Here is a 19546-nt window from a genome sequence, read left to right as displayed (position 1 = left end):
TATGTTTATAGCCTCACTATATTTTGACAGGCGAGTTGCAGAACAGATGATTTTCCACACATCATTTTCTTTAGGGGACACATCTTTTTCAGCCTTTCAGGGTAGTTTTGATACTGGGCTCAAAACACGGAGCCCATCTAACTGGCCCAACTTTCTCAAGCCTCCTCTCTCCGGTCCTCCTCTCTACTTGCAGCCGTCACCGGAGGGCGAAGATTTGCTGGGCTGGCGGCGGACCAGACGGACGGAGGCTGGGCAGGTGGAGGTGGCGGCGGACCTCGAGCTCTCCCCACCCATGGCGGTGCCAAGAGTTCAAGTCCGGGGAGTCCCTCCGAATGCGTTGAATGGTACGATACGGCACAATGCCCTTTTGGTCAACTTGCGAGGAGAGCTTAGGGCAATTTAGTATAGAAAAGCTCTCTAATTGCTTCATCACTCCTCTAGATCCCGCAAATCATCTTATTTATTGAGCTCATAAACTGTGTGCTTATGGCCAAAACTGGTATTTTCTTGATGTAATTCACTCCAAAATTACCTCCAGGTTAGACTGGTGCCTCCGTGCATTGATTGGGTGGAGAGGAAATGCGCAGCTTGTTTTGTTTGCCCTGGTTGGTTGGGTAGGGAGGAAATGCAAGGTGATGTGCACTGTGATTTGATTGTCCTTACACCTTCCACCATTGCTGATGTATCATCTAAGCATCCTAGCTCCTTTAGGTTGAAAGAAGAATGTCTCATGTTTCTGTGTTCCCACCATTTTCTGTTCCACATAGGTTACCCTTTGTGTCCTGGAGCAACTTAAAAGTTAAAATATACCAGACCTCACAGCTTGAGCTGAAGTCTGTATCACGATTCTTAGGCTGGGGTTGTAGAGAGCGTTGAATTGACATGTCCACTTTATGCTTGACAATTGAAGATGCTATTGTTATCTGTATCATATCAAACTTCAGACGCGTAAATAGAAGTTAGAACAAAATATCAATTTACCCCAGCTTAAAGAGTATACTTGCAACTTCAGAGGTACAAGGGTAACAGTTGACATGTGTCAGGGCAACAACAAAACTGTTGTGATTATGTATAGTTTGACCATAAGCAAGAAGTTACTGTATAACCATTTATCTCTGTGTCATATGGACCGACCGACTGCCTAGTTACTCCTTACCAGTGGAAGCTATTTATCTGATAAGATTGGTCATGACCTTTCTATTTTTCTTTCCCAGTTCTACCAAACACGCAAGTCTAGGTGTGGTGTAGTAGTTGAAACCTATGATTAGACTTGAATTTTCATTTTTATCAGTGGCACAGGAAACGTATTGCTCTGTCCAACATATAGTGATGTAAATGCATATGACCTTTTTCTCTTCTATAAAGATATATGCGCTCTCTTAAAGTAGTGATGAATCTGTTATACTCTTAAAGCAGTATTTTGCAAGTGGAGTAATTGGCGGTTGCAATGAAGATATGCACCATGATTTAAGATTTGCGCTTTTGCATTTTTGGAAAGCATATAAGCACACATCTTAGTGTTGATGTTAGGTTGCTACCTCTTTAAAACATGTTCTCAGAGTCAATTTCTTGGAGGAAAAGGGGGCAAACTTTTACCTGCTCTAAGGCGAGGACATGCTGACCCTAACAGGAAGAAAAAACGCTAGCAATCCTTCATAGAAGCTTATGTTTATGACAGTTAAATATTCCGGCATGTTTTTCAGCTAGCCGTTTGGGATTTTCCTGTAATTCCTACCAGTTTTCAGTCACTGTTGGTTGACATGACAGAATTTAGTCAATCCTCTTGCTACCTGACTCAACAAACTTCTTCTGCATGCTCGTGTTTCTAGTTTTATTTTTCGCACTATCTGTAATAGCATCTAGATGGCTTCAGTCATTCTAGATCACCAAACAGTACTTCAGGAAAAGCATTTAGAAGCTGCCTAAAGTGCAATCAGTCAAGCTTTTCTTTATGTTAGTTCTACTATATGATAGCAGTGAGCGGTATTTTTCTTTCACCCGTGTTGTCACTCAAGCTATATCATCGCACCATTTGTATCAAAATTGTAAATGACCTATTTTCGAGCAACTAGGACAAAACAGTACTCCAGGAACTAAGATATAGTGGCAGGGAGAGAAAGGAAGAACAACCCAAGCAACCTTACATGTGTATTATATGTACATATACATACCATAGTAGTCAGAATAAAAACATCTCATGCTTGTAGGCTTATCTACGGACTCCTTTCTGAGTCTACAAGTGCATGAAAAAGAAATCTAAAGAAACTATGTAAAAAAAGTGGTAAAATGATAAGCCTAAATTCCAAAAATGCAAGCCACAGGCTAGTATGCAATTCAAGCTAGGGAATTCAGGTTGCATCATGCAAACTCGCAGAGCAGCTCTTCATCAAGTAGGATTTCCGACCAACTGGGAAACGGACTACTGACGCCGTCACAGTTTGAGGTGCTGATGGTATTACAAATGTTGGAAGCTGCCATGTCAGTGAGAGGTGGAAGGGAGTTTTCAGAGAGAAACGACCTTTTCTGGCTACTGTTCTCTCCCTCGCTGCGGTGCTTCTCACTGGTTTCAACATTGTTATGTGAACCCGGGTTGATGTTGCCAATTGTGTGGTCAAAGGTAACGCTAGGCATTTGGTTCTGAGACACCTGCCCTGCTAAGTCTATGCCATCAATACCCTCAAGTACACTTGGAGAAAGCATCTGCGGAGGGCTCAAGAAGTTGATCTGCTCCAGGTCCATGGTGAGACTGTTGAGGCTGCTGCTGGTAGTGGGGCTGGCGGCAACGGAGGCTGCAGAGTGAAGCAGTGACTGCACGTACTGGAGATTGGCAGCCTGGGCTGTCTGAGCTTGCAGCCGGGCAGTGTGGTCATCCAATGGTTGCTGAGTGATGAACTGCCGAAGGTTGGCGAGTGCGATGAGCTGCGGGAGAGCAGCAAAGAAGTCTGTTCTCGGACGGTGGGTCATCGGATCGATGCCCATCTTGATGAGCTTCTTCCTGAGGTGGGTGTTCCAGAAGTTCTTGATCTCGTTGTCTGTCCGTCCAGGGAGATGCTTCGCAATAGCCGACCACCTGGTACGGTTACATACATATTAGCTAAAACTTTTCATGTGAGATTTATGCAGTGGATGTAGGTGCAGTTATTACTTGTTGCCAAGGATGGTATGCAGCTGGAGGATGGTTTGCTCTTCCTCCTGGGAGAACTTCCCTCTCTTGATGTCTGGCTTCAGGTAGTTGGTCCATCTTAGCCTGCAGCTCTTACCACACCTGTTCAGGCCTGCAAGAAAAATATGGTTCTCAGTGAAGGAAATGTGCACGAGGCAGAGAAAGAGAGAGAGAGAGAGAGTGATGTATCATGTATGAGTACCAGCAAGTTGAGGTAGGGCTCTCCAGCTTCCATGGCCATGCTTCTGGATGTAGCTCATGAGCTTCTCGTCTTCTTCAGTAGTCCAGGGACCCTTCTTGAGGCCATTCTCATCACTAGAAGGTGGCCTCCCCATTGATGGATACTAGGATAGGTCAATGCCGGCAGGATGGGGGAGACGAGACGATATGCCTCCCCTTCACACCTTAGTGTTCCTGTCTTTGGGATTGCTGGTCGCCTGAACATACCTTCCTATATATAATGGCTTGCTGATCCATGTTTCCTAGAAGAACAACACCATGCTAGACATAATCATTCAAATGGAAAAGACTGATATGCCCTTGGCATTTGCGTTCACTTTATGGTAGATAGCTTGTTGTTGCTGCATGCAATTGCATGTGCATGGTCTTGGGCTGGGGTCTTGTCTGTGTCCATACCATAAAATATGTGTGGCACTTGGTTCTGTTGACTTGAGTATGCTGGCCATTTGGGCAATCACTATGACCACAATGTGATGGCGACACAAATCTCACCTGCTTCTTTCCTCCTACCTTTGTCCTCTGCTACTAGTTGTTTTATGTGTGTAGCCTTGCGCTTGGTTCTGTTAGATGTAGATATTTAACAATAGTTTCATGAGATAGTTTGCTTTTGAACGATCATGAAATTGAATAATTGATGGTATATCCTAGTATCCATCAATGGGGAGGCCACCTTCTAGTGATGAGAATGGCCTCAAGAAGGGTCCCTGGACTACTGAAGAAGACGAGAAGCTCATGAGCTACATCCAGAAGCATGGCCATGGAAGCTGGAGAGCCCTACCTCAACTTGCTGGTACTCATACATGATACATCACTCTCTCTCTCTCTCTCTTTCTCTGCCTCGTGCACATTTCCTTCACTGAGAACCATATTTTTCTTGCAGGCCTATCCTTTTCATCTGAGCCTGTATGGTTTTTGGAACAGAAGGGAACCAGATAGAGCTTAATTTCAGTATGCTTTGACTTGAAAAATTGCATTTGTTGGGCTTATATGCTTACTCTATGTTTCCTTACTGAAAATTGCACAGGATAGGGAACATGGAAAGGCAAATGAAACTCTGAATGAAGCAAGTGAAGGATCTGTGTTCAAGGCACGGAATATAACAGGTAGCCAAGAAATTTCGTGGCTGCTAGCTACTAGCCTGGCGTAGTGGCGTATAATGCATCCAGATTATTCAGTGAAGCTACATCAGAGTGTCAGCAGGACACAGGATTGGACAAACAGCTGAACAAGGTTTGCTGGACAACGCCAAGTTCTGAAAAATGGTGAAGCCCAGATCATGTCACTTGTTCTCTCTGAGTCCAACAATTGCACGGAGATATAAAAAAATCACATCACTCTTCAACTTGAATTTAAACAAATGGAAGCCTAAATTCCAGATTCATGGGCTTCACAAGACAACATGAGGGCACTGGGAGAACACGCAATATGAGAATTCACTTTTCTTGTCTCCTCTTGATAAGTCGTAACTACCAACTCCAGGTATTGTTTTTGTCTGGTTTCATGTAGCATGCGGTATCCGTCATTCCACGTGCTTTACCAGGTGTGGGCTCAGATTTTATATTTCTGAAATCCATCCATGCACGCAACGTGAGAAGAAAGCAGCCATGGAGCTCTCGTCACCTTGTCTGTCTTCCTCCTGTCCTGTTATTTGGGTCCATAAACAAATGCAGAATCAGGTGTCCACCACTGGACAGAAGCATAATGCTCTGAGAAATATAGGCCAACGCTAATCACTGCTTTTTTCTGTTCATATATTTATGCTGTTTTCTGATGTCCGTTGACTCCTGGACTTATATCATCTAGTGTGTTATGTGCGAACTAGCGGAACGTCTTGCCTTGCTCAGGCCGACGGGTTCGTGTTAAATAGATGGGGCGCACCTCCCATGACAGCGCATACATGTGGTTGAGATTACAATCTTGGAGATCAAGAAAGGAGATAGAGATAAGAGGTTACATGAGATAAACATAATACCCTAACAACCTAACTATCTCCTATGCCACATATATCTGGGCTAACGCGCCGGTCATGTAGCGTGACATGTTGACATGTTTAACATGTTATTGGTTAATTTGTTTAACTAGGTTGTTGTTTGTCTGGAGTATTCTAGACCTCTCTAAATTTTTTGCAGATTAATACAAAGATTAAACAGAAATTGTGCCTGGTAACTTTAGGACTGGTCTGATCCTATAAAACTGTTAATATTGCGGTCGAATTTGAAGGCTTCGTTTAAATTAGTCTCGGTTGCTAATTCCAATTTGGTCTCGATGTTTACTTGCAGAGTTAGATCATTATATTCTCTGTTTTAAGTTTCAATGGTCTTTTAAATAGCGAATCCCACTGTCCTAGTCAAAGTTGGTTGAGTCTGCCGTCCTCGATGATCTCATTAGTCATTACATCTAACAGTCCTATGTTCTTTAACTAAGGCACTCCTTGGTTAGGCTTCTTCATGCCGTGTCATGTACTCATGTCAAGCCGTATGCATTATGCACCTATACACATATATCCTTTTAGTTAAGGAGTGATTATGGTGTTATTTTGTTTATTCACTATATGAACACTTGCAAAAAGGTTAGCCATTTTTGGTATTGCTCTGTTTGCACCATCCCTACCCCATCTTTTTCTGTGGTAAATTAGAGAACCACATTGTTGTTTTTTCCTTATCAGAAATATCAATGTGAATCATCATGTAGAATAGTCAAAGCCGCAAAGGCAATCGTGTTTATCATCTCAATCCACATTAGAAGGGAAGTTTTACTCTTCTTAAAAGCTTGTAGCATAGAAGATAAGTACTCTACATGTATATGTCATGAGTTAGCACTCTCAACGGGTTGAAACTCTCACCAACTACCTTTTTCTTGTAGGTTCCAGCGGGTTGTAAATGTAATACATAATCGGCCCAGATCTTTGCTGATGTCTTGTAGCTGGCCATTTTTTGTATAGCTCTCTGTTTGCACCCTATCCCCATCTATTGTTGGGGTAAATTAGAGGACCACATTGTTATTTTTTTCCTTATAATTCTTAAATATCAATGTGAATCAGCATGTAGAATAGTCAAAGCCACAAAGGCAATTGTGTTTATCATCTCAATTCTACATGTATATGTCATGAGTTGGCACTCCAACGGGTTGAAACTCTCACCAACTACACTTTTCTTGTAGGTTCCATTTGCAATACATAATCTGCCAAGATCTTTGCTGGTGTCTTCTACCCGACGAATAGAAAAATCAAGTGAAAAGTACTGGTTTTTCTTTGGATGAATGGTTTGCAGTACTCTACTGAAGAAGGTTATTCTAATTTGTAAGGCGTTGTTGTCCTCTTTCAGGGACCTTCCACCCCGAGGAACAGGTGACCTACTGATGAGTTTGTGTACCAGTGCCAGGATCTTATCCATTTCCAAATTTGTCATGCATGACTGCAAATGATTGTACAGGAACAAATAATTGGTTTAGATGATTGAACACAGGAATAGATGACACATTTTTATGATATAGTACGAGCACAATGTTTATATTTTAACACAATTATGCTTGGTATCATTTGACTAAATTGTTTTGGGTACGTCTTCCACTGTATCGTTAGATGGTCAAACATCCACACATTCAGGTATGTGTCGCATGACAAGTGCATGAATGTGTTGCAATTCAGCTATATCCTACGGTCAGAAGCCTATGTTATGGAAGAGAAGATTGTACCTGCATATTCAAGTTCAACACAAAGATGATGCCATCAATGACACCAGCCTTTGACATGTGTGCAGGAAAACAAAAGTTGGTGCAGGCAAGTGGGCACCAGTATCACCTGGAAACTGGAGCTATCCAATTAGTTTAGTTATCTGCTTCAAATGAGAAGCATCGCCGTCCTTCGTCGATGACGGATTTTGCCGCTCTGGACACTCCAGATGCAGCAGCCCCCATCAACTAACCGCCTTTGTTAAATTTTGTAGAGTTTGTGAGTGTATTTGGGTATGCAATACTATGTTATGGCGAATCTGACCACTACAACCTCCATTCACATGTGCTCATTGTTCTTTATTACACATCTACAACTGACCTATGTTCCGTTTCGAAAAAAAAATTAATCCGTTTCGAAAAAACAACTGACCTATGTTTTTTTTACTGTTTTTTATATGGAAATTCTTTATTGTGTATATTAGTGAGCAAAGTATCATTTGTTTTTTTTACTATGCATACTAAATTGACAAATGTTTTTCTGGCATGAAATGGAAGTGATTATTGATACTCCCTCCGTTCCAAAATACATGGCATATTAAATTTTGTTTGGACAAACCTTTGACCGACGGATACACTAGTTTTGAGTATGAACCTAGTGACATTAATTTTATATATCACACAAAATGTCATGTTGATACTTGTTGGTCAGAGGCTTGCCCTCGGGAACAGAGGAGTATTCTATAGCCAATTAAATCCAAAATATTCTCTAAAGACTAGCAGCAGCCAGCAAGTCTAACTTCACTCCCTGATCCCTATTGACAATTTGCGAAAAGGCAGTTGATTGCCCCCAGTTTTTCCTAACTGCTTTACATCCAATTTCGTAGGAAGAAAAAGTTATCCACAAATTTTATTTTATTTTCTATTTTGCAAGTTCCCCATTATGTATTGACTGAACCTGTATTTTGCTGCAAGAAAGAGAACCAGTTATCCCAAGATCTTCATGTGTCTACTACTCCCTCCATCCCACGGTTTTTGCAAGCTCTTGCAAAAAGGGTCTTAGACAGGCAAAACCAAATTAGTACATCCGCGTCCATGTCAAAGATAGTTAGCCCGTCAGGCGTCCAAAACACAATAATAAGGCCCTCTCCAAGTTATGTTTGATAGTCACTCTCAAAACTAAGGTTCCATGTGCTGCGAACCTCGGATGAGTAGCTCAGTGGCTCAAGGTCAGACTAAAAGTGGCGAACAGTTCAATTGGCAGCACACATTCCTTTTGGATACAGGAGTATGAGACTGCCAGGCTTTTTTTCTTCTTCATCCTATGTTGGCAGTACTTTGGTCAAATCTTTGCTAGGTTTGCATGATATATAACAAATGTTACGAACCAAGACCTCCTCGGCACAGGAATAGTGGGCAGTGATCATTCATGATAGATGTTGAAGGACATCTCAATAATGGAACAGCAACACCTACTTCTCTAACCAAGATCAATGATGAGATTTTGGCTCATGGACAGTGATACGCATTTTGAAAGTTAGGTTCAGCAAAAGCATTTGTTAAATAGCCACGATTTGGCAAGCGTCAATGCGTGCAAAAAAAAACATGTGGCAAGGCCTAAAATTACTATCACCTTCCTCAGCCATCAGATCAAGGTTGAAGGGTATCTCCCTCTTATGTAGCACAATCCTGTGGTGCTATAGCACAATTCTGAACCTACGTTGTAAACTGTGGCAGCCAGAGAGGGATTATGCCCACTCCAACTCACAACACCATATTACTTAGAACCATAAAGCTAATGTCAAAAACAGCCACAAGCCAAACATGCATATATGATCATAGAAACGAAAGGAATCTCCCAAATTACGCATGCTTGCATAGTAAATTAAATTGGACATTATAAGAAGTTCCCATAGCAGATTAATGGGAATAAGGGGGGGGGGGGGGGGGGGGGGGGCATCACAGGCAAAATTTACAAGCGTCGTCAGTTCCCATAGACAAGTCCAAACATAACTACTGGGGGAATCCATGAAGTTCATATTTTGAACATTGTCTGTCACCCGAAAGGCTGAAGACGGTTCACGATCTCCATTTGCAAACTTGATGTCCAACTCCGTCAGGTAGACCTAATTGACCAAAAGACCTGAAATTTTTAGTAAAAAGGAAACAAGGTTGGTCAGATAATAGTTAAAAAAATGTATGATAGAAAATTGTGTGGGGAAGTAGATTGTGAAATAGGAGTTCTGGTGGTCGTTGACAAATGGCAAGCAATGACACTATACATGTACATAAAGTTTTTCTTCGGGCAACCAGCAGGAGCACTGCCTTTTCATTAAGATAGAAGAGAGAACAAAGTATGTAGGAGTCAGCGGGTCTTTAAGGGGAACACACCAAAACCCCAAATGAAACAAAAGGCGTACAACATGCACACGAGAGTGAGCTTGCACTGCTTTATATCCTTGAAAGCTAGATTTGCCAGTTCGACTATATAGGTAATGTCTTCCCTCAGATATGACACATTCATGATATCAAGATTCGGAATGAAGAAATGATTTAGTTGAACATATGTGGTTTTGTCATTCTTTTAGACTGCCAATGCAGCAAGGTGGGTACTGTTTCTGAGAACATTTCTGAGAATATCAAGAGTGTGCTTTTCTCTAAGAACTGTGAAAATCAATTTGCTGCACAGAACTACAGATACTCATGCAAAAGTGGAGTATGCAATACAAATGCCTATTTATTGGGGAGGGCAAGACAAGCATAATCTTGCATAGAGCACCTACGGAATGCTACTTCCACCATCCAAACAATCTAAGAGCAATTCATAAATGCCTAGCATGTAATCAACTAGTAAATTCGACATTTTGGCCAGCTGTTTTTATTCCTGTTTACAACTAACTGCGACGTAGCAAACAGTTAAGGCAAACTAAATCATAATAAAACAAGTTCCGCAATTATTTCAGCCATGTGAACTACCAACAGAAAAAGATGCATGTAAGCAACTAGTTTGGCAGAAATCAAAAATTTGGCCAGCTGTTATTTTTTTCGTGTTCACAACTAACTGCGATGCAGGAAACAGAGTTAAGGCAGACTAAATCATAATAAAACAAGTTTCACAATTATTTCAGCCATGAACTACCAACAGAACAAGATGCCTAGAAATTAACTTTTAAAATACTCAGTTCAAATATTCAACCAATGCTGGCACAATGATATGAACAATTTACCTGCTCTAAGTGCATATTCAAATTTCAGTATCTCACATCCTCATAAGTCATCGTTCATAGTAGGAACTTTGTCTGATAATGTAGACCTGCATCATTGACATAACAAAGGCAGCATTGTTAGCAGTGACACACATGATTTCTCAGCTGACAATCTTTCCAAAAATTATTTCCAATCAGAGGCAGTAAGCATTCTACGATATGCTTTTAAAATGAAGGAATGCTGCAGGGATGTTGAATAGTAATGTTTCCAGCAATAAACAGGTCCAATTTGTCATTCTGTTTAAATAACTAACAATGTAGGCAAGTTTCATCTTCATTTGTAAATAGATCTGCAGCTGAACTCAACGGTTTAACTCTACAACATACGGAACCACAGGAGCCCAATGCATAATGTCATGATCATAACGAGAATTTCTCATGAATTAACTCAATCAACTTCACATTATTAATTGGGTGTACAAATATTGTGGAACATTCATGATAATGGCAGCAGCACCAAACATGAAAGCTTCAAGATTTTCTAGAATTGTAAGATGCAACTGGCACGCAATTCTGCAGAAATTGCATGAAATGCACATCCATTCTCACCAGATACTTCGAATCTCACCTTGAACGTCGTCCGGTTGATCAGCTCGAACACCAGACAATCACCATCAACCAGGTTGTGCTGGATGGCGAACCCTCTCCATCCGGCACTGAGGCCGTTCTTAAGCGCAAGGTAGAGCGTTTCGGACTCGACACCCTGCTCATCCTTCAAAGTGAGCCTCTCGTCACGCTTCGGGAGATGTTTCCGGCAGAAGGGCAACGGGAGGCCCTGCAGCAATCCAAATGAACAACCCCACAATTGTGAACACATCGTCGGTTTTGATCAGCGGGTGAACTGAATGCAATGGTGAGAGCCTTTAGCTTACCAGCCAGAACCCTCCGGTGACATGTGACTGCGTCATGGGCTTGACAAAACTGGGGTAGCCGGACCCCAGCTTGGCCTGCAGCTCTTCGGCCATGGTGGTGGCATACTCTCTGGCCTTGTCTGTAGCGTACACTCGATTGATCAAGTCGCTCCTTGTGCTGGTCGTCGTCCTTCTCCCCCTGCTCGAAGACAACCAAGAAACAAGATTAGTAAATATGCATCGAATTTATCACTGGAGAGGAAGAATCGGGCGAGACATCACCTCCTGATCTTCTTCTCGAGGACATGAAAGACATCCTGCACACACCACATCAAAAGATGCATTCTTCGGTTAGAAATCGAATGAAGGCAAAGAAAAAGAGGAAAAAATAACTCGGCATCCTCACCTCGAATCGGTACTTGGGCTGCTCGGGGAGGCTGGCGACGCGGCCGGACCGCCTGATCGGGGTGTCCTCGCCGGCCTCCCGCGGCACCCGCTTCCGCTTCAGGGACTTGGTCTGCGACACCGACCCAGAACCAGGCGAGTCAAAGAAACGAACAACGAGAAGGCGAATCGAAGCGGAGGGAGGGGGCGAGGGCGGCGGATCTGACCGGCGAGGGCTTGGGGGTGGCGGCCTCCCTGACGGCGGCGGAGAGGTGGTGCAGCTTGAGCTCCTCCAGCTTCCGCTTGTTCTCCTCCACCTGCCGCCGGCGCTGCTCCTCGTACGCGATCGCTCCGGCCATCTCCTCCCTCCTCCTCGATTTCCTCTGCCTCTCTCTCGTGGTTTGAACTGGGGGAGGCGAAGGCGGCAGAATGGATGGGATTGGGAGGAGGCCAGAGGGGAAAGCTGCGGCGGGCTATAAATTAGACTTGTGGGTGCCAGCGGAGGGTTCTAGCAAGGACCGGTCTATGGACCGTTTGACGAGGGGTCTGGTCTCTGGTGTGTTCGCTGGGTGTCGACGGGCGCATGGGCTGGGTCCTGGGATGGCGGGGGCGCCAGGCCAAGAGCCGCGAGATTCGAAAGTTCAAACGTTCGAAATCTCTCTCGCGAGGGTTGGGGGGCGGCAGCTCACCCCCGTGATTTTCTGCGGGGGCCACGAGTCAGTGTGACGCACATGGTGGGTGGTAAGGGCCAGTTCTTTTGCAGCTTATTTCAGCTTATTGTCAAAAAAAGCTATAAGCTGAAAAGAACTCATTTTAGAGAAGCCAGCTCAGCTTATTTCTACCTCCTCCTCCTTCACAATGAGAAAAAGCTGGGGTCGGATGGCTTCCCGCAGCTTCTGACTTAAAAACGAAAGGGTATAGGGACGTGCCCCTCTAGTTTGATCTTATTACATCAATATTGCCACCCCCAATCCCGCACAGAACCACCGGTCGCAAAAGACAGCAGCGCTCGATCCCCTCCCTCCCCCCGCTCGACTCCTCCTGCTCTGTTCTCCGCTCCGCCTAGGGTTCCTCCCGTCACCGCCGCCGCCGCCGCCGTCGCCGCCGGTCCTCCAATCCTCTGGACCACGACGAGGCCAGCGAGATGGCATGTGGATAGGGCTGCATCTTCCACCCCCCAACTCCCACGGGCGCGACCCCTCCCTCGGCCGCATCCCCTCCGTCCCCTTTGTCCAGGAGCAGCGCCTGGCCAGGTCTACCCAGGGCCCCTCTCCGGCAAACGGCGCCCATCTCCGGCGGTCGGCGACCCCCTTTCCCCCTGCCCTCCTCCTGGCCGTGAGCCACCAAGGTGAGCAGCTCCTGTGATTTTTTTGCAAAAAAATTCATGTATATTAGTTGTAAGCTACTGCTGAAGGATGATGATTTCATCTTGATTGTACTACTGCTGAAGTGTGATGATTTCATGTTGATCTAAACGAGCTACTGCAATTCGGCGTATTGCTGATGGTGCAAAAGATTGCAAAAGATAGTGATGATAGAATGCAATTTAAGCGTATTGCTGACCTTTGGGAAAAGAGGGAGACTAGCCGCAATTCGGCGACATCTGAAATGAAGGAGGATCCTGTGAGAGATGAGATTAAGGAGATGAAGGACATGGTGGTGAATGATGGAGGTAAACCTGGAAGTGAAGTGTATTTTCATGCTCTAGAACTCTTTACGAAGAAGGAACATCGTGATGTCTTCAGTGCACTAAAGGAGGAAGATTCAACTGTGAGGCTTGAATGGATCAACAAGGCATGGGAAACATTTATGAAAAAAATAGAACTTATTTGCTTTGTTGGGAACTCATTTGTAGTGTTGTGAACTTATTTGCTTTGTTGTCAACTCATTTGTATTGATTTGAACTAATTTGTACCGTTGTGAATCTACTTGCTATAAATCTTTGTTGTGAACTTAATTGTATTGCTGTGAACCAATTTGTACTGATGGAGCTGTGATTTGTTGTCTTGTGGACAAATGTTTATGACATTTCTATTTCTATATCACAGATGGACATCTCTGTTCAGGAGGATGAGGAGGAGGAACTTGATTTCTGCGTGGTTGCAATGGCATTTTATCTTCTAAACAAAGAAAGGCTGCCATATGGACCTAGGAGAGCACCAATGATGACAGGATTGCAGTGTGTGGAAGAGAAGGAGAAGCAACCACAAATATTCTACTCTATGTTCAGGATGCGAAGGTCTGTGTTCTACTCACTACATGACATTTTAGTTGAAAAGTATGGTTTAAAGTCAACTTGCAACATGACAAGCAAGGAGGCATTAGCACAGTTCTTGTGGACTTTGGGGTCACGCCAGACCACCGACAATGTCGCCGATCGATTTGAACACAGTCGGTCTACCATCAACAAAAAATTTAAGGAGGTCTTGTTCTGTGTCTACCGTATGGCCGGAGATTACATTCAACCGAAAGATCGATCTTTCACCCAAGTTCATGACTCGCTTAAAAAACAAGATTTTGGCCTCACTTCAAGGATGCCATTGGGGCAATAGATGGAACACACATTGAATGTATTGTGCCTGCAAGTGAGCAACCCAAGTATCGCAACAGGAAAGGTTCGACAACTCAGAATGTCATGGCAATTTGCGATTTTGATATGAGATTTACATTTGTTGTTGCTGGATGGCCTGGATCTGTTCATGACACACGTGTACTCAATGATGCACAAGCTGAATATTCCTATTTTCCACACCCTCCGGACGGTATGTACATGCATTCTTCTCCTCTAATGTTTTGCGTGAACTAATTAGTTTTGGTCATCTTTATTATCAATGCAGGAAAATATTATCTTGTTGACTCTGGATATCCAAACAGAGTTGGATATCTAGCACCATACAAAGGACAACTACCATGTACCAGATTTCCAACAAGTAGCGCCGCGAGGAAGATATGAGACCTTCAATCATATACATTCATCACTACGGAACGTCATCGAACGATCGTTCGGTGTTCTAAAGATGAAATGGAGAATCCTCCTCGGCATCACACGGTACAAACCTGCTACGCAAACAAAGATCATTACTGCATGCACGTGTCTTCATAACTTCATTCGTGAGAGCATACTAAGTGATCAACATTTTGACATGGTTGAGAGTGGATCTTATGCTCATGAAGAGAGCCTTTCTCATCACCATGCACCCATTGATGATGGTACTATGGGTTCCATCCGTGATACGATTGCTACAAGTGTTTTCCCTTGATGGTTAGCTCTAGGGTGTACGCTTTTGTTGGGATAACCATGTAATAATTTACAGATCTTTTTTATTCAGTACTTATTCTCAAGAACTCGTACTACATGAGACAGTGATGCATGTATGGCATTCGTATGCGACAAAATGATCTTCCTTACGTTTGATTATAACATGTTGTGGTGCTTTACAGTCAAATTTATGTTCATATGGGCAACAATGATAAAAAATATAGCGCAATATTGTTTGATTTGAACAATAGTATAGTCCAAGGGTATTACAGACTTTTCACTGATCATATCACAGAAGCTGAAAAAACTGGCACTGAAAAGAACTGGCTAGCTTATTATCTGGAGCTTATTTCCACAGCAGCTTATCTTGAGCTTATTTCCACAGCACAGCTCAAAAGAACTGGCCCTAAGTCTCGTGTGCTTTTACTGGTGTGATCACGCTTTACTTACGGGCCAACACGCGTGATATTGGTGGGGTAATTCCACAAAGAAATCTCGTAGGAAGAAGCATGCCTTTAAAAGAACATGTACTGCTAACATATTTTCTCAAAAAATAATAATTATCATATGTTCTCCTTTTTCTTGCGGGTAACATATGTTGTCCTCTAGAAATGTTGGGAAGAATATATGGTATAGCTTGATTGTCTACATTTGAGTTTTCATCGTGATTTTTCTGTCTAATATTTAGCTAATGGTTACAAAACCATTAGGACTGTGCTAACGACCAGTCGACTGGTCGTTGGCGACAGATCCGCACGACTAGTTCCTTCGATCCACTTCTCCCGCTTCGTTCCCCTCCCCTTCTTCCGTTATTTCTTTCTGGCGCTCCGCACGATCGACTCTTCCGTTATTTTTTTCTAGCGATCCGCACGATCGAGTCAATCTCCTTCGATCCACTTCTCCCGCTTCGTTCCCCTCCCCTTCTCCCGTTTTTTCCTGGCATGGTAAAAAAAAGTAAAAAAAAAAGACATACGAGGTGGGACTCGAACCCACTACCTATGGTTCACCATAGTTGTTCGTAACCAGCTGACCTAGCTTAAATTCCAGCTATAATGAGGTTGGATAATATTTATACATGTACGTGACACGACCATGAGAAACCATTTTCTTTCTTTTCTTTTTTACCGATTTTTTCTTCCTTTCTGTACTGTCTTTGTTTTGTTTTTCTAGATAGTCAGCTGCTTTGTTAGTATATACAACATAGTGGTAACTTTTTTTTTCCTAAAGTACATTATGGCAACTTTAACCAAAAAAAAGTTGTTGACATACCTCGGTAATTTATGCGTAATAACATGATAATTTTTGCACCATAGACCTAGTAATTATGTGCAACACATACCTAACAACTCAAGCACAAACACCGAGGTAAAATTTAACCCCAGGAAAAAAATTTGTTGTAACACACTTCCATAACTTTCTCCGTAAAGAGCATGGTAATTTACAAGCTCCGAACCTGATAACTCATACACAAACATCACGGTAACTTTTCACCTAGAGAACAAAATTGTTGTAACACACCCCAATAACTTTTTTGTAAAAAGCATGGTAATTTATACGCCACGAACCTGATAACTCGTGGACAAAAGACCACATAAGTTATCGAGGGTATATTTTCAAACAACTTCCTCCCCACGGTCAAAATTATCACGGTGTTTGTACATGAGTTATCAAGTTCACGGTGCGTACAGAGTTATTGGGGGGGGGGGGTATCTTTGCGAACAACTTCCTCCCCTCCCACCACCCCCGGACCAACGTTGCCGTGGTATTTACGCGTAAGTTATCACGTATACGTTGCATACAATGCCACACTATTTACACGGTAGTTATCAGTGATGTTTTTAAACAGCTCCTCCGCGGGTCAAAGTTATCACGGTGTCTGCGCATCAGTTATCAGGGTTGTGGTGTGTAAAAATCATGCTATTTACGCAGAAGGTGTAGGGGGATGTCTTCAACTTTTTATCCTGGGTCAAAGTTATCACCGTGTTTGTGCATGAGTTATCAGGTTTATGGTGTGTAAAATTATCATGCTATTTATGCATAAGTTATTGAAGGGTGTATTATCCCACATGTAGCCCGATAACTATAAAAATTAACCATGTTGATAACTATATTACATCTAGCCCGATAACTGCATAGTAACCAGGTTGGTAACTATAATACATCTAGTCCGATAACTACAAAATAACCTTATTGGTTACTATTACACATAGTAACTATGTTGTGAGATGGTGCATCTTGGCAATCTTCAAAATTTTGGTCCAGGAGAGGACGGCCGGTGGACACTCCCAATCTACTCAACTCCTCCCAAATCAAGTACAAGCTGAAGCATTGTTTTCAGAATTGATTGAACATTGTTTTTTCCTCGATCTAAGATTATTTCTTACGAATCCTCATCATCGCATGATTACATAAAATAAAAAAAATAAAAAATCTCCCGAGTCAAAGTAACCGTGGTATTTGTACGTAGTTTCTTATGACTACGTCAATTAAATTACCATGCGATTTACATCGAAATTACCGGGGGTATGTTTCAACAATTTTGCCCCCTCGCCAAAGTTATGAGGATCGAGGCACATAAGTTATTAGATCCGCGGTGTGTGAGTTATCATGCTAATCACACAACAGTTACTGGGGAATACTTCATCACCCCCACCCACATCGCCAAAGTTATCAGGATCGAGGCACATAAGTTATTAGATCCGCGGTGTGTGAGTCATCATGATAATCACACAACAGTTACTGGGGAATACTTCATCACCCCCCCCCCACATCGCCAAAGTTATCGGGGCCGAGGCACGTAAGTTATCAGATCTGTGGTGTGTGAGTTATCATGCTATTCACACAATAGTTACCGGGGATACTTCATCACACCCCCCCCCCCCCGCCGAGCCGCCAAAATTATCAACACCGAGGTACATAAGTGTTCTCAGGGTGTCTCAAACTATAACATACAAAAAAGACTGAAATCAATTTATAAATATACACTAGTAGAAAACAAGGCATTAATCCCGGTTCCTAAGGGCCTTCAGTCCCGGTTCTGCAACCGGGACTAAACAATCGGGACTAAGGGCCCCACTTTTAGTCCCGGTTGTGTTACGAACCGGGACTAAAGGAGCTTCACGTGGCCGCTGTGGGGCGCCCAGGCAGGAGGACCTTTAGTCTTGATTGGTAACACCGACCGGGACTAAAAGGCAGCCACGCGTCAGCAGCTGCCAGGCACTGGGTTTTTTTTTATTTTTTTAAGGAGGGGTTTAGGTTTTGGAGGGTTTAGGGGTTTCATACCGAACGTTTGGAAATTAGTTGATGTTATCGTGTTGTTTGTATGTAAGTTATTAGCTCTCTTGTGTATGTATTATCATGCTAATTACACACAAGCTATCATGGTATGTTGTCCAACAAGTTTTTTTTCATTAAAAATTATCAAGGTGTTTGTATGTGAGTTATCAGCTCTGTTATTTATATATTACCATGCATGCTATATACGCACAAGTTATCACCATATATTTTTAACAACCTTTTTCCCTTTTCAAAAGGTAATCATGATATTTGTATGTGAGTTATCAGCTCTATTATGCGTATATTATCATAATATTTTATAGAAATTGTCAGGGTATGTTTTTAAATAATTTTCATCCCAGGGTGAAAAGTTACCGGGTGTGTTTCAAAAACTTTTCCCTGGGTAAAAATTACCATTGATTTTTTTGTGGGTGTAAAATTACCTCATAGAAATCTCCACCATGAGTGCAAAAAAATACCTCATAAAAATCCCCACTTGTAAATGGCATAGCTCAGAGAAAGTAGAAATTTTCTTTGATCATTACATAAGTACAAAAATAACCTAGCCCATAGCTAATCAAAACATGGAGTCGGTCCAGATGGTTACTTAGTGGAATCTTAAAACATGCATCCTCCCAGGTCAAAGGAACGAATCCTACCAGCAGCTCTCTTTTTGGTGACAATGTTGCGATTTTAATGCAACTAAATTAGTGCCAGCAGATCGTAATCAATCATGATTTAATGTGAGCGAAATTGAAGCCTGTGATTTTAATGCAAGGAAATTAGCGCCACGGGATCCGGATCTGACCGAAATTGAAGCCGCGGGATTCAATCAGTTGTGATTTTAATGCCAGCGAAATTAGGGCCGCGAGATCGGGATCGGACGAAGATCAGATCATTCGGATCTGTTGCAAAATTACAGTCGGCAGGAGAATAGCTTTATATAATGAGAGCTTCTAAATATGAACTGAATGGTGTCTATTATGGTCTAATGTAAAATAGTTTCTCCTTTCACCATTCATGAAATGTTGAACGTGCATAATAAGTATTAGACACAGAGAGAGAAACAGTAGATAACGACTAGGGTTGTGCGGGAGTGAGTGAGTGAGTTTTGGTTCACTCAATACGCCAGCGTCTCCTTATATAGGCCGTCAGGTAGATGGGTCTGGGCTTAGGCCCACGACCGAGTCCGAGAACAACCCACGGTCCAACGTCTCGGACAGTGGCATTTTCGTTAGCGACTCGTTAATTAATCCACAATTAATTAATCATTCTTGACTGGCAAAAAAAGTCTCGGCTCGGCTCATTCAGGCAACTCGCGACGCGCGCACGCGTCGTGTTGAGGCGAGGCGGGCGGCGGAGGGGGAGGAGCAAGCGTTTACAACTCCTCTTCTCAAGCTCCCAATGTCATGTGGTAGAGCAATCCTTATAAAAGGGT

The 19546-nt window shown here is 42.8% G+C and overlaps 2 protein-coding genes and 1 long non-coding RNA gene across 5 annotated transcripts; 1 reads left to right on the top strand and 2 right to left on the bottom strand.

The window, feature by feature from the left end:
• The first annotated feature begins 103 nt into the window (after window positions 1-103).
• LOC123167160 (uncharacterized) lies at window positions 104-7500 on the top strand. Of its 3 annotated transcripts, XR_006483821.1 has the most exons (5): window positions 114-344; window positions 539-632; window positions 4052-4193; window positions 4284-6639; window positions 6727-7500. It is a non-coding gene; the product is annotated as an uncharacterized lncRNA (long non-coding RNA). The 3 variants fall into 3 exon arrangements; XR_006483820.1 differs by having other exon boundaries at window positions 104-344; window positions 4284-7500; XR_006483822.1 differs by lacking the exon at window positions 539-632 and having other exon boundaries at window positions 104-344; window positions 4284-7500.
• LOC123167159 (transcription factor MYB93) lies at window positions 2116-3626 on the bottom strand. Its single transcript, XM_044584998.1, has 3 exons — window positions 3366-3626; window positions 3146-3275; window positions 2116-3070 (listed from the first exon to the last, which is right to left on the bottom strand). The coding sequence occupies exons 1-3, from the start codon at window positions 3496-3498 to the stop codon at window positions 2359-2361; spliced, it is 975 nt and encodes a 324-aa protein (XP_044440933.1). The 5' UTR covers window positions 3499-3626; the 3' UTR covers window positions 2116-2358.
• A 1397-nt stretch (window positions 7501-8897) lies between the features above and the next one.
• LOC123165897 (B3 domain-containing protein Os06g0194400) lies at window positions 8898-12033 on the bottom strand. The gene is made up of 7 exons (XM_044583638.1): window positions 11801-12033; window positions 11596-11706; window positions 11472-11506; window positions 11211-11388; window positions 10907-11113; window positions 10300-10385; window positions 8898-9215 (listed from the first exon to the last, which is right to left on the bottom strand). The coding sequence occupies exons 1-6, from the start codon at window positions 11930-11932 to the stop codon at window positions 10347-10349; spliced, it is 702 nt and encodes a 233-aa protein (XP_044439573.1). The 5' UTR covers window positions 11933-12033; the 3' UTR covers window positions 8898-9215; window positions 10300-10346.
• Between the last annotated feature and the right edge of the window lie 7513 nt (window positions 12034-19546).

The sequence above is a fragment of the Triticum aestivum genome, chromosome 7D, assembly GCF_018294505.1.
Source record: "Triticum aestivum cultivar Chinese Spring chromosome 7D, IWGSC CS RefSeq v2.1, whole genome shotgun sequence".
Classification (NCBI taxonomy): Eukaryota; Viridiplantae; Streptophyta; class Magnoliopsida; order Poales; family Poaceae; genus Triticum; species Triticum aestivum.
This window is presented reverse-complemented; position numbering and strand designations above follow the sequence as displayed.